The sequence below is a fragment of the Pelophylax lessonae genome, assembly GCF_965119305.1.
Source record: "Pelophylax lessonae genome assembly, chromosome: 3".
Taxonomy (NCBI): Eukaryota; Metazoa; Chordata; class Amphibia; order Anura; family Ranidae; genus Pelophylax; species Pelophylax lessonae.
Window position 1 is genome coordinate 351653117 of NC_138770.1, and position 15406 is coordinate 351668522.

The 15406-nt window shown below is 44.4% G+C and overlaps 1 protein-coding gene across 1 annotated transcript in view; it reads left to right on the forward strand.

Annotated features, from left to right (window-relative positions):
* SENP6 (SUMO specific peptidase 6) overlaps window positions 1-15406 on the forward strand; it is a gene marked incomplete at its 3' end in the record, with an annotated part of 259644 nt that overhangs the window by 213530 nt on the left and 30708 nt on the right. The window contains 1 exon segment of the mRNA XM_082250891.1: window positions 5070-5482. Coding sequence (XP_082107017.1) covers window positions 5070-5482 — 413 coding nt within the window.

Here is a 15406-nt window from a genome sequence, read left to right on the forward strand (position 1 = left end):
AGATTTTTTTTCTAGTAGTCTAGGAGGATGCACATCTTTTCTAATTTTCTAAATGTCTAATTGTATTTTTTTTTTTTTTATGCTAGCTTTTTTTGTCTTTATCAATTGATTTTCAGATTTCCTGCCATGCCACTGCTTGGGCTGGTCTCTACATAGCAGCTATCCAGATCAGCATTTCTTTAGTCTTACTTTGAAGGCCTTATCCAGACATTGCTGGACTGGGCATTTTGGGCTAGCCTTGAATGTGACCTTCAGGCGTTATGCTTTTCATTGTGGTACTTTCCAGACCTTAGTGTATTGGTAAAATATAGTCACCGAGTGTTTTCTAGGTCCAGAGCCATTACACAGCCCTCAGAGTGTGTGTCTAGGGCCAGTTAGGCTACAGCCACTGGAGCTACCTCACTATCCAGACTGTTAGGTGCCTTTCAGGTTTCCCGCCATCATTTAACCGTAGTAAGGGTTAACACTGAGGGACTGAGCGCTACATTCGTCTGCTGGGTGGAGTGTCGTCCTGTACTCTTTTTCCCTCCATTTAGCATGAGGGAAGCTGTATTCTGCTGCTGCTCGCGCTTGCAGGCACCTTGTGGATCTCTGGTCTCCATTCCATTTTCACTGCCTTCCTCCAGCCACTTGACTTTCGTAACACCTGAAATTATGAGTAACTAAGGACTTGCCTCACACTTTAGGACTAGTTGCTTTACTGCTATGTGGGCACAAAATGCAGTTTAATGCAGTTAACTCAGAATTACAGGAGCTGGTGTCGGACCCTCTTGATGCAGTATATTCTGGCCTGCATTTGCAAAATCAGCCTGCTGTCTCCAATCTTCTCTTCTAAATTGCCTCCAAACCTTAACCTTAAATCCACTAACTCTGGTATCTCTCTTTTTGGACTGGAAGCACCCTTTAGGGGTCCTGGGCTCCACTTGACTTTTCTTGAAATGTTCTCATTTGATGGGGAATTTGTTAAATCAGTGTACCACTTTAAAAGGAACACCAGTAATTAGGTTGAAGGTGTGCTTAGCTTTAAAGATTCTGATGATAGGCCCTCCTCAAATCCCAGTAAATAGTTATGCCCTCCATCCTGTGTTGGCTGTGACCTTAATCTCTCAGCCTGTGCCAGATTGCATTTGTTCTTCTAAAATGATCTCCTCTCCACCAGGATGAACCCTTGTTTCATGGAGTGGGTGGAGCAAACGTCTGGGAACTTGTGCTTCAGTTGTAATGACTTGTAACATGCTTCTTATATTCTGTAGGGGTTTGCTATCTTCAGATGCACAGGGAACTCTGGTTGCAATGCGATCTCGGTGAAATGCTGATCATATGTCCAAAAAGCATCCAACATGGTTGGCTTTCAAGGTGCATTGTCTCTTCGGCCCTGCATCGGACATCATGAGCAGTAATGTCACAGGAAACTAGAATGTACTTCTGCCCCAACCTAAGATGTTCAGGGTTAGGTTGGGTAAATCACACGATTTCTGCCATAGATGCCCCAGGCTCTCTGATTCTGGTTTCCACTCTGACTGTGGTCTCAAACTCAGGTCAGCCTAATCCCTTTGAAATGCCTTCTACATGAAGGCAATAAGCCTCCACTTCAAGTGGGGCTTATTGTGCATCCTGGTGGACCCCCAGGTAGTTTTCCTTCTCTGGAATTCAGGTCCAGAAAGCCCCCTCTTTTAGCCCACATGCTTATTTTTTTTTTGCCTCTGGTGACCTCTTCTGTTACTTCTGATCTCCTCTGTGCTGCTTCACAGGACCCTGCACCTTCTCCAGTCTGTCTGAGTTCTCCCCATTCTGGGACTGTGTGCTTCAGTCCTTATATTGAATTGGGTTCTGGAGCTGCGCCACATCTGGGCCACTACTCCCTTCCTCAGAAAAGCCCCCTGTTCCTGGGACATGAACAGCCTCTCGTGACACATGGTGTTCCACAGGGTCCCTTTTCTCTAGAGGGATTCCTTGACCTAGATGATCAAACAAGGCCAGCGCTGGCTGTTCTGCATCCTTCACAGCCAAGCGCTATAGTGAGTGCTGGAGGAGCAGAGAGCCAGATACTGCTACTGCTCTCTGCTCAGAGTGGAGGGGAGAACTGAGTAATCAGCGGTATTTGATCACTCAGTTCTCAGTGCATAGGCAGCGGGGGACAGGGGACAGATGCAGCATCATATTGATGCTGCATCCACTTAGGATATATACTTTTTTTTTTTATGGGAACCCTATACTTCTCTTAAGAGTCTCTAATGCTAGCCTATCTTCTTCTTTTTCCCACTACACATACTTCCTGCTAGACAAGTCATACTTTTTCCTACACCTTCTTGCGGCTTACAATCACAAGGAGTGGTCATCTCCTTTACAAGATTTTTCAAAATATGGTGCATGGACCATTATCCACCTAATCGCGCATTTCCTATCATGTCTATATTTCCAAGCCACACATTCCTGGATCACAGGCTCATCTGTAGCGGATGCTATAACAATTACCATCTGGATACTGGATATGTCACAGATCAATATACCTATTCACCAGCACACCATGGTTCTTCAATTATAGTCCAAACTTTTTATTGTACAGTGATCACATCACAAAGGAATAAGTGCAATGTTTCGGAGTCAAGCAGGACCCCTTTGTCACATGCAGGACGAAGAAGTCCTGCATGACTCCGAAACATTGCACTTATTCCTTTGCGATGTGATCGCTCTGTAATAAAAGTTTTGGACTATAATTGAAGATCCATGGAGTGCTGGCAGATGTGTATTGAAATGCCCCATCATGCTCTTAAAATCATTGATACAGATTACTGCATAAACTGTGTGCTGGCTGGTGTCTTGCAGACTTGGCAATTAAAGCCAGCCGTAGATGGATCATCTATGGGCAGGCTGATTATACCCAAGTCGTTAAGGTTTTTAGAATGAGATTATTATAAATAAATGTGTATGGGTGCGCTTAACTAAAGAAAAAAATAGGGGGGGAGGGGGGTGGCTGCACTTGAACTCTATGAACAATAGAGTGAAGAAATTAGTGAAATAAATGAGAGTGCGCTCTACCTATTCTGATGTGTGTCCCGAGAAATCAACATAGGTACACGTCACAATCTTTTTTGTTTAGTGGATCAAGTCAAAATGGATACGTGCAATATATATAAAAATATATGCAAAATTAATACGTGCAGTATTTATAAAAATATATGCAATATAAATTAAATAAAATAAACACTTGGATGAATAAAATATGTGACATAAATCCAAACAATAATGTTAAATCTAGATGCTCCGCACAGTGCTGGGTACAACCTCATTGACACATTGTGATAAGTAATGTAAACGAAACGTAAAGTTCAATCCAAGTAGATGAATAAATCAGAAGTGAGTTCAATATGCTCCGCAAGAAATGCCTTGTGTCAAAATCAATTATGGCTTTAACTTGTTATAGTCCACAAGGTGAGCAATGAGCGAATCCTTCCACACAAAAGTTCCTTCTTAGAAAGTGCTCAGCGTGCGGACAAGTAAAGAAGACACTTTACGTATTCCACCTTGAACAAATATAGTGATAAATGTGCGCTTAAGGGTGACTCCTTACCAGATGCAACATGCAAAACTGCAATCAAACGACTCAGCATAGGTGGTAAAGGATGTGCGCTTAAGGGTGGCTCCTTACCGGATGCAAAATGAATTACCGCAAAAAGACACACAATTCAGCCCGTGTTCTATCCCTTGCAGGATCCCTTCCTCGGTGTAACACCTCGTGTTTAACACAAAATGTAGTTCCTAACTTCTTACCAGATTGTATATAGTAGTGGGCTCAGACATATACATCCCATCTGTGTCTCTCCTAGATTCTAGTCCCTGGATATGACCACAGATCAGCACCGATGGCTATCAACGGTCCCCTGATTCCAGCTTTCAACGTCCGGAGGATAGATCCTCCCAAGAGGCAGTTCCACAATCAAAAGAAATGCTAATAGTGCATTATCCTCAGTAAAAATAAACTTTATTAAAGACTTGCACTTACATGGTATAAGGATGGATTAGGTATGTATGATGATCTTACAGCCGGCGCGGCTGCCTGCAGTGCAGACCGCACTGTATGATGTGACGGCGCCGCTCTCCTGTCCAACGCGTTTCCCCTCACTAGGCTTCCGCTGGGAATGGAGAATGTGATTATGGCCATTGGCTATAGAGGCTAATAGTAATCATTGTGTTCTCCCGGCAGGGACAGCTGCCCGCCAAGAGAACACAATAGCTAATGGACCCCTTTTCTACATATTGCCTCACATTGCCATATTGCCTCGTTTTATGAGCTGAGAAGTCTTTCTGCTGTCTCCCCCTTAAAAAACCTGGTCTCGGGACCAGTTGACTTCTTTTGCTAATTTAGTACTGGAATAATTTGCATTTCCACTGTTCTCAGTACCCCTTGTGTGTTTCTTTCCCCTCCACATGTGCTCTGTAAATGCGCCTGTACTTCCCGGTCCATCACCGAAAACTGTACTGTACTTCCCAGCAAAACATTTGCCAGTGTTTAATCACCTGAAGGTAGCGGCATATAACCCATGGTCTAAGAATCAACTCCTGAACTGTATTCCAAGATATGGAAATTCCAAGTATGTCACAAATCCGGTTTTATTTCTTGGATTCCATTGAGTGACACAAGTTCTGCACCTCTGTGTTTTGTTAAAGCCCTTAGTACTACTTTATAAAAAAAACTGAGGCATGCTGTGTAGAGGATGGGTTATACTGGGAAATAGCTTATGATCTTATGATTTTTCTCTGTCATTGTCCATTCTTCCTGTAGGTAGCAGTATAACCCGATTGCTTCTGCCAATGGACTTCAAGAAATTAATTTTATTATGTCTAGGTTCCCTCTTGTGCGGTTTTTGTGCAGCCGCTATAAAATTGTTGGGCTACTAAGACTAAAAGAAAGCAGGTCTACGTTTTTCTGTATCAGCAGTATAACTATAAAAGTTGAGAGAGATTTGGTGAAATGTTTTAAAAATATAACGGCTATTACTCAACCAAACATAGATGTTGAACCTGTGTAAAAACTACCTCTTTTCTTGACATTTATCTCTGTTTTCTAGTGCTCATTGGTTTTTAGCCGTCATATGTTTTCCTGGTCTAGAAGAACCCGTGTATTATCCAAACCCTTACTACCAAGCTGGGATTTTGCAACCTGCATCACAGGCAGATGACAGCAGAACCTCTGCCATCCCAGGGGATTCACAGGCTTGCCTGCAAGGTTCTTCTGCCAAGTCAACTGCAAAGAAATCATCTAACAAGAAACAAAACCTTGCTCCAAATGACACAAGCTCTGAGACTGTTGAAAGTGACGTATCTGGGACAAGACGGGGTCATTATGTTGGAAGGCACACCCTTAGAAGAAATGATCAAGAACAGGAGACAACTGCAACTCCTAAGGCTCTCTTTCCACAAACAGACTCAACTCCTAAAAATGGAATAACACATGAATGTAAAACACCAATAAAGCATCTTGGTAAGTATACTATGATGCAGAGTACTGCTGTGAGAAGACTCAAACGAAAACTGGAATTTATTAGATCGGGGCTTGACAAATTTGCGTTGAATTTAGAATCTAGAAACCAGCTAAAAAAGTTAGGAGCCAGTTTTTTTTTTTTTTTTTTTTCCTTTTACCATATTTTTATTGAAGATTTTCATCAACAGATTTTTATATCCAGATAGGAGATAATCCAATTTCTGTCATTATGATAGGTATATCATAGGTATACTTAACATAGCCAGTGCAAACAATACAAGAAATGTAAAACAAAACAATGAGTATAAGGAGCCCTATAACAAACTGGTGATTGTGTTCCTAGGAAATCCGGACACCTCTGTTGGGAGCAAACTGTGTCCAAGTGGGGGCAAAACCAACCATCTTTCTCAAGAACAGTTATGTTTTCACATAAGGGAAAGAACAGAGGGGGACCATAGGTTGGAACAAGTCATTCATCGGGAAGAGGATTGGGCCTCCTATAGGTTATAAAACCAGGAAAACGATGTCATGATGGATCAGGAAGGTCATGTTTGACCGAAGAAGCCTTGTGGCAATTCTGCAGGGAAATCATGAAGAAATGATCTTACGGGAGCTAGATAACCAATTGTCACACTAGTAGGGTAAACAAATAGTCAAGTAACAATAAAATAATAAAACCGAGATCATGTTACTAGGAAGGGGGTGTACTGTGGAGAAATCGGAAAACAAAGTTTTTGTTTTAAAGACAAAACTCCTTCTCTAAGGCTCCATTCACACCTGAGCGTATAGATTTTCAGGCGTTTTTTTTAAGCTTTTTTTTTTTTTTTTTTTTGCAGCTTTTTACAAGCTTTTTTAAGGCGTTTTAGAAGTGTATTTTAAGCGTTTTACAGCTTTGGGCATTTTTGTTTAGCCAATAGACAACACTAGGCATTTCTATTAAAGTCTATGGGACCAAAAGGCTTGTAATCTGCTAAAAAGAAGCTTATGTACTTTTTTGCGTTTCAGGCAGCAGAATGCTCAGATTTGAACAGGGACCATTTTAATGAATGGAATTTTGCTTGTTGGGCGTTTCGGAGCTTCAGAGCTGAGCATTTTACAAGCTGAAAAATGCTCAGGTGTGAACAGAGTCTTATGTAGTCCTGATGTGTATCTTTACAGATGTACAACACCGGGTATTTACCTCCGCCATTACAAGAGCGCGCTCTCTCTGATTCAAGTACCATGAATACAGTCTCTCCAGTTTCTACGGTGCCCAGCTCAATGCCATGACAACTGGATGCACCATCTACCCTAGTGCAATGATGATGAGCTCATCACCTGAAAACTGGGGATAAATTATAAAGCATGCATGTGCTCCATGTATGGAGGCTGCCATTGCTGTGCTCCTTTTGAAAATGCTAGTTGCTAGACTTCCTGTGCCCTGAACACAGAGTGAAGGCAGCCTGGCTCCTGGGGATCACTTTGAATGACAGAAGCAGTAATGGCAGCCTCTGTGACGAACAGCAGGCTTTCTGCAGTGGTAGTTGAGTGAAGTTGGTGCCATGTGAACAGGCCAGTTGTGTGTCAGACGTGATTACCTCCTCGCACTTCTGGCGGCTAGCCCAGCTCTCCAGTATCTCTATGAACTGTTCGCGGCTCAGCCTCTCCTCCAGCCAGCAGAGCAGGGCGCTCTGATGCCAGGAGACCATTGACTCTGGAGCCCCCACATCCGTTAGGCTGCCACCCCCCTGAGCTGGGCCTGCTCCAGCAATACACTGGGGGAGGGTGACAGTAGCAGCAGCAGGGATGACAGGCCACCTGGGATCCCTAGCTGGACTGCACACGCCATGTCAGCGGCTGCCGCGGCACTCTTTTGCTGCAGCAGCACCCCCCCCCCCCCCCCCGGCTGCCACTGCTAATCGTTTTCACTATAATTTACCAGTGTTGTGTTTGGAGGGCCTACAAGGCTCAGGCCGCCTCCACCTTCCCAGCCAAGACCCACCTGCAGCCCACCCTGTAATGGCAGCTGAGGCACTTGTCACTGACAAAAGCCCAGGTGCCTGGGATTTGTCGAGCCCTTGTCTATTAGATTACAAACTATTTTTTGGGACAGTACAGGTAACACTTTACTGTGATTGTGCCTTTCCTTGAGCATGTTTGTTAATTGTAGAATGAGGAGGAAAAATTATATTTCAGGTTTCTCATGGTATTGTTTTACAGATTCTCTTTAGTATTCTAGTATACACAATGAAAGTAGTAAACTGGTTTCTTCATCACCCATTGAGGAACCCAGGAAATTCAAAAACAGTTGGATTTTACTGCCAACTACAGGAGGTTGGAGCACTGGCAAACCGATATTTACCTGTCCCCGTATAATCCCTTCTCTAATCAGTGTGCCTCCATTTTTTCTTCTGTTTTTTTTTTTTTTACTACTGCTCTAGCAAGTTGCATGCCTTCTTTTTTTTTTTTTTCAGCTCTGCGGAAACAATAATTTTTTGCTTGTGGAATTTTTTCCTCTGTATTATAGGGGTATAGAGCCATGATACAGCCCCAAGTGTGACTGTCTGTGAAGATTTGTTTTGTGACTAAGGCTGGTTGTGCTGAAGCATCAGGAGCTACATTTCAACTTTCCCAGCACTGACACAGGTTTTACTGCTGGAAGGTTTAAGGGTTATGGATTTAGCACTGTTGTCATATGCTAGGTGGAGTGCTGTACATGCTCTCTTTACCTCTGTTTAGCTTGCAAGAAGCACCAGTCATGCTTCTGTTTCTTCTCTTAACCCCTTCTTGCCTACAGCATCTGCAAAATGGGCCTGTAATCACTGTTGCCATTTCTGACTCTACAGTTTGTTTCGGGAGAGGCTGCTTTTGTGTCACCACAGCCTCCTGCAGTTGACTAAGATATATCGGGGGTTGCTTTCAACATTATTGATGCAGTGCGCACAGATTTCTGCTATATCTGCATTTTGTCCTTTTTCTGCATAGACTGGAAAAACCTTGATGGTGCCTGAGCCGCTAAACAAGTTTTAGGAATGTGCTCACTTTTCAGGATTTCACTGACAGTTGAGTTCCCTCCTTAGATTTAAGTTTGAATAAACTGGCTTGGCCCTCTATTCTGTGTTAGCAGTTACCTTGACCAGCCAAACCATGTCAGAATTGGCAAAATCACTTAAAGGAGATCCTTCCATTGTGGGGTTAGGCCAGTTTTATAGAGTGGTTGGAGCAAAGGTATGGTGTCTTGTGCTTTGTCTTGTGATGGCCTGAAAGCCTCAAAACCTCACATGGGACTGATGTCTGTGCAGATGTATAAAGCCCTCCGAGTGCATGCTTGGAGCACTGATGAGACATCTAAAAAAGATCTGATTCAGTCGCCCTTTGCTTAGCATTGTCTGTACAGACATGCTATTGAGACCGTCCTTACCGATGCTACAGGTGGCCAACGCGTGCTCTTCTCACAATGCAGAAGATCTGTGGGAGGGTCGGAGAATTCCACCCTTAATTTTAATGTGCTTTGGCAGATAGTATTTATAGGCTTTCAGAGCCTAACTCCTTCAGCCCTAGTGCCTCAAGTCAGAGGTCCACTAACCCCTCTATTAGACCTCCTGTATGAAGGTGTGCCTCTACTCCTATAAGGGGAGGGTCTTTGGGTAGTTTGCTTTTCTGGCTTTTGGATGCTCAGGACACTTCTTTTAACCCATTAGCTATCTCCTTGTTTGCTGCATCTCGTTCAGTTGCCCTTCATCTCCCTTGTGCTACTCTATTCAGTAGTCTGTCTTACCAGGCCAAAACCCCATCTCTCCTCCTGAAGACTCCTTGGATGTATGACATCATTTGCCTTGGCCTGGAAACCAGGAAACAACTGAAGAAATGATTAAAAAAATGTTTAAAACAGGAAAATATAACACCTCTTTCTATCTATTTACCAATGCTATCAGCAGAAGGATTTAAAATAGTCAATGTTGATTGAGAGAGTTTCATTTTAAATAAATATATAGAAAAAGAACTCCAGGGATTGCTGCACTTAAAATTTATTTGAAAAAGGTTCACATACAGATAAGATGCATATTGTTTATATCACAACGGGCTGTAAAGCTTGTGTCCTCCTTCAGGTAAGAACAAATATGAAGTGACAATACCATTCCTACATTCCTTATATTTAAATACATATCACACCAGGAATAAATTAGGTATCATTGCTCATAATGCTCCTCTGTTCTTCAAGCCTACGTTTGTAAAAATAGTAAATGGTATAAAAAACAATGCAACTGAAATATCTACCTTTCATGCAGAAAGCAGTGCTGCAGGTTTCTTCTAGCGCCAGCCATGTTAAAGCTAGGTTTTTTGTTTCTTTCTAACAAAGGGTAAGGTCACTGTTGAGCATTGCGGTTTGCTTAGCTGTTTGTAAACTTTACTCTTCCTAAACACATATGACAGGGACTATTTGACCAGTACTTAAGCATTTTGTCAAGATCACCTGCAGAAATGATAGAGTTCCTGTACATGTGATTGGATCACTTCTGTTCACAGCATATTTTCACTTACTACAACATTGGGAATGGTCATGTCATTAAAGCAGATAGTCTGCCTACTAAGCACTGAGGGAATGGGGAGTAACTGGAATGCAGTGCAGTTTCAGCAAAACAATAGCAGGTGAACCTTTGCAATTAAAGCTGAACTTAAACCTTTGCAATTAAAGCTGAGCAAATACATGAAATGCGTTTAAAGGACCGGCTTGTTTTGTTTGTCAGTAGATTTGTATTTCTGTCCAGTCCTGCAGTTTGCACAACTCTGTTGCACTCACAGGAAGGCGCATGGCACCACTATCTTTGTTCCTATTAAGAAATACAATGCTCGCACCACCCTGTCTCCATTCTGTGATTGTACAGTGAAGGAGAAGCAGCACACTGATAAGGACATCCCTCTGCTTTTAAACTCATGTCAGCTTGTTACTTGTTGGCTCTCAGTGCTGTCACTTCCTTTCCCCAGTCTTAGAGCTGCTGTACAGGTGATTGCAAGAGGCTGACGAGGGATGGTTGCAGCACTGGAGGAAGCTTAAAGTGGATGAAAACCCCATTCATGAAATCTGACCTATGCACATATATCTGTGGTGTTTACTTATCTCTCTCCAAAACTTTGAGTCATTTGTCTTTCTGCTGCTCCGTTCCTCTGTTGTCAGCATTATAACTTTTGACAAGTTCTCCAATACAGGAGATAAAAGCAGCTTGAAAACTGTGTCAAGATGGGTGCTTAGAGAAGATGAGCAGAGAGATTGTCTAGTCACAGCACAGCTCTGCAAGTTTCTTCGTTTCTCTGTCTATGTAAGGGGGGGGGGGGGGGAAATGTGTGCCTTACCTCCAATCATCTTGCACACAGTGTATGCCTAGACTCCCCTCCCACTGCTGAATGTGGAAACAAAATGTGCACTTTCTAAACAGTGTAGGAAGCTTAAGACCGCAGATATGCAAGTAAAACATATAGGAGGATTTGTTTCATCTCTGTGTATCATCTAAGGCTGTTCACTTTACTTGGTATATGTGCGGTATTTGCTCCTTAATCCTCTACTCCTTAACTAAACGAGTATTTAACCTTCACAGGGTTTAGAAAAATTCTGATTATTCCTTTGCAACGATGACCAAAATTTTAGGGTTCATTTGCACTTGCAGCACAAACATGCCGGGATATGATTTTTGCCTCAGCCGCAGCATGTTTAGCACCCCCATCCCTGCTGTTGAATTTTAAGGTGGATGGGGAGGGTGTAAAACTGTGGCTTAGCTGCCTATTTTTAAGGCAAGTTTAAACAAGGCCTCACTTAGTAGTCAGAAATTCTCAGACTCTTTGTTCCTAGGTTTCTTGCTTCACTCAGAGGACCTGAGACATTTTACAGAAGTTATGTCCTTGGCAGTGTTCTTAGGCCCATGTCACACTTTCTGACTGCACCAGAGACTGGATCGCTGTGCACTACAGAAAAAGGTAGAAAAATTCTTGTTTCCGTCACTGGCTGGATGAGCATGGCATCCCCATCTCACTGGTAAATTATGTTTTCCAGCCATTTCTGTCAGTGAGGCGTGTACTCACTCATCCAGCCAGTGCCCGAAAGGGTCTGGGCAGTGGGCTGAGGTGGGACACAGATTGTTGCCTTGCTGAGCAATTTTCCCTGCAATTTGTAGCAATCTTGGCACTAGCAGCAGGATCGTAAATCTAATGTGTGCCATAGGTTTTCTCCTTTTGAGGGTTCTTACTGTGTATGAAGATTTTGCAATATCGAACATTAGTACAAATTTTCAAATCTAAATATTCTTCAAAATGCTGTAAAGGTGTTTAAATCCTTGCAATGCCTTATTTTCCCAAGAAAAATAATTTTCACATTGAAACCAAAATTACATATGGGGTAGTATAGAACTGAACTAAAGAACAGTCTCCATGAAATCGAGACCTTGCCAATGGTTACTTTAATTTTACAGAAGACTTGATGAGAAAGTGATTGCTTGTTGGGAAATTCTTCAGTTTTTATAAATAAGCCTAATGCATGTTATCTGTGTCAGCAGATAGATTTGTAAATATGCAAAAAGAAAAATCTAGCTATTGAGAGCTCTGTAGTTTCCTGAATGGACTTGTATTTGAGTTGTAGCTTTAGCTTTAGTTCTAAACAACATTTAGGATGTGAACAACTACTCTTAGAGCCGGTTCACACTGAGGCGATCCGACTTTGAGGGGCGACCTGTGAAGTCGCGGTGCACAGCGACTTCGGCACGACTTGCAGGGACTTCACATAATGGAAGTCTATGCAAGTCGCTCCCAGGTCGCCCCAAAGTAGTACAGGACCCTTTTTCTAAGTCGGAGCGACTTGTGTCGCTCCTATTAGAACGGGTCCTGTACTACTCAATGGCGAGCGACCGGCCGCGACTTGTCAGCCTGACAAGTCGCGCTAGTCTGAATGGGGTCTGAAAGCAAACACATATTGCACCAGACCAATTCCAAGATGTGATAGGCTTTATTTCTTCTATTTTTTCATCTGGTGATCTGGCCAGTATGTCTGTTATTTTTCAAAAGTACAAGCTCTCTTGAAGCTATATACAGCTACAGGTATGAGACAAATTAATTACCACTGACAGAGGTGCTTACAATGATCAGCTTTTATTTATGTAAAACCTTTATCCCAAAAGGAAAAAATTGTTGCTGTAACTGCTTATAGGGTCCGTTCACACCATAGAAACGCAGTCCAGATGCGTTCCGGATGCATTTCTGCATGCATGTTTTTGATGCTTTCCAGTGCATTTTTTACCCTCTTTTTTTTTCCTTCATCTCAAATAGGGACATGTGCGTTCCACTGCTTTTTTTGGTGCATTCCACTGCATTTTTAATGCGTTTACTGTTTCTCTTACGTCCGACAGTGGCCGCCCATTCACACAGTCTTCACTAATGGTGTATTGCTTCCTCTCTGCAGGAGTTTGTAGGCATAAGACTTGTAAAAGAACAATTCATCTACATAGTCACACCCATGGGGGCTGTCCTTCTAGTCCAATACCCCCCTGCAATAGCCATCCCAACTCAGTTTGTCTTCTGCCTAGCTTAGGAGTGGATAGGCTTCCCTGTGCTGAGGCTACAGTCTCAGTCTTCTTCTTTCTCTTATGATTTATTTTCTGAAAATGTCTTTTCTCTTACGTCCTCCGACAGTCGCCGCCCCTTCCCAAGTCTTCACCAATGGGTATTGACCTTTTCTCCGCAGGAGTAGCTAGGCAACAAGATTTGTTAATAAAAGCTTTTAGCATAGACACACCCCGAGGGGCTGTCCCCTTAGTCAATACCTCCCTGCACCAGCATTCCCAACTCAGTTTGATCTTGCCTAGCTTAGGAGTAGCAGGCTTTCCTGTGCTGGGGCTCAGTCTCAGCCTTCTACCCTTTATTTGATTTTATTTCAAGTATTTTTTCTTTTCTTTACTAGCTGTTATTTTGTCAGCTTTAGTTTAGGGATCTTCGGATGAAGAATCATCATGCGGAGCTGGGTCTCGGACTGGCCGCCCTGGATCCCAGGGCTGAGAGCCAGATGGATACCCAGCCTGCCATCGAGCGTTCAGCTATGGTTCGCCCTGGCGCTATGAACGACCCATCCCTGTTCGCTGCAGGGATGCTGCCTGTGAGGTGGCTACTTCCCTGGACGCCATTCTGCGGTCTTGTGCTGCGGTCCACTGCGTCCTGGCTGCGGCACTCCCTGTCATCCTGATAGCTGTTTGTCGATTGAGAAGGCTCCCCACGCCATCCGGTACAGTAAGCACCTTCTGTGTGGGGACCATCTGTATGGGTGTTCAGTCTGTGGCTGTGTGTACCCTCATGTCTGTGTACTGTGCGGGCTCCCTGTCAGATCCCTGTATGGATGCGTGCCTTTTGGGCTGCTAAAGGGGGGGGGGCCCTCCCGCTCTGCTGTGAGTTTTCTGTGGGGCTGAATATACAGACATACCTGAGCGGCGACCGCTATGCGGCCGCCTGTCTTTTTGCAAGAAAATGCTATGGATGGCCCTGTTCTGTACAGCGCTGTGTTTTGGCGCCGATTGCCGCCATTTTGGCGGGCCACGCTCGTTCGAGCGCGTCGGCGCCATTTTCTTGTAGCCTCGATCCCTCAGCCTGAGCGGCCATTTTTTGCGGAGCCTTCATAGGCTATAATAGTCAGCCGGTTATTGCATCACTTCCTCTTTCTCTGGGACAGCGATCGGTGTCAGCAGCCTGTTTGTGCTCTCTCCAGGTTTTTTACTTCTTTGTCCTGTCATTCCTTGCTCAGTGTTCTCTATCCCTGTGGGATCAGTGCATGCAGTAGTGTGCGGTGGGCTGCGCTCGCCGGGTGTTGAAGGGACAGTACCCCTTTTTGATTTTATACTGTGGGCATGGATTTTCAGGATAGCAAGTTTCCCCCCGCCCTGGTGGGGGACCAGGGGGCTGCTGCACCCCCCGAGGGGGCCGATCTGACCACTGTAGTGGCATCCTTAGTGTCTCAGGTGCAGATGCTGATGGCTGAACGATCCGCAAAAAGGGCCAGGTTATCCATTTCCTCTGATTCAGAGGGCGATATGGCTGCTGGGGCTGGCGTGCCCTTCTCATCTCTGGACCTCGTGGGGTCTGAGGGGGAGGCGGAGGTGGAAGGGGTGGATACTTCTCCCCCTGGCTCGCCTGAAGAGCTTGCACTCATGGATGAGCTGATCGCTTCCATTAAGGATACTTTGCACTTGGAGGATGAGCCAGCACCTCCAACTAGGGTGTCCTCCTTTGGGACGCAAAGGACCCGCAAATCTGCGCAGGTTTTTCCCTGCCCTGCTGAATTTCACCATACGGTTAATGAGCAGTGGCGCAATTTAAAGAAGCCCTTTACAGTGCCGAATAAATTTAAACTGCTTTATCCATTCGCACCATCCACCGACGAGCGTTTGTGTGTGGCGCCTCAGGTGGATCACGCGGTAGCCGTTTTGAACAAAGCTACTGCGATTCCTTCTGAGGATACCCCGGTTTTCCGGGACCCTACGGACAGGAGATTGGAGTCTCTTGCCCGTCATGCCTACATGGTTGCTGGTTCTATGCTGAAACCTATTTTTGCTTCGGTTATGGCGGCCCAGGCGGTTGCCGATTGGACGAAGGTGCTCAGGCGCACCCTGGTGGCTGCTTCGGCTCCGCCCACCACATTGGCCATGGTGGATCAAATCCATCAGGGCGTCATGTATTTGTGTGATGCGGACTTGAATTTGGCTCCTTTGGCCGCACGTCTGTCTGGCGTGGCGGTGCTCAACCGTCGCCTGATATGGCTGAAGAATTGGTCTGTGGACCAATCTTCTCGCAAGACGTTGGCAGATTTTCCCTATGTGGGGTCTCGCCTTTTCGGCGAGGCTTTGGATACGCTGATTAAAGGTGTTACTGGGGGCAAGAGTACTCTCTTACCCCAAAATCCCAGGCACAAGTCTTTCC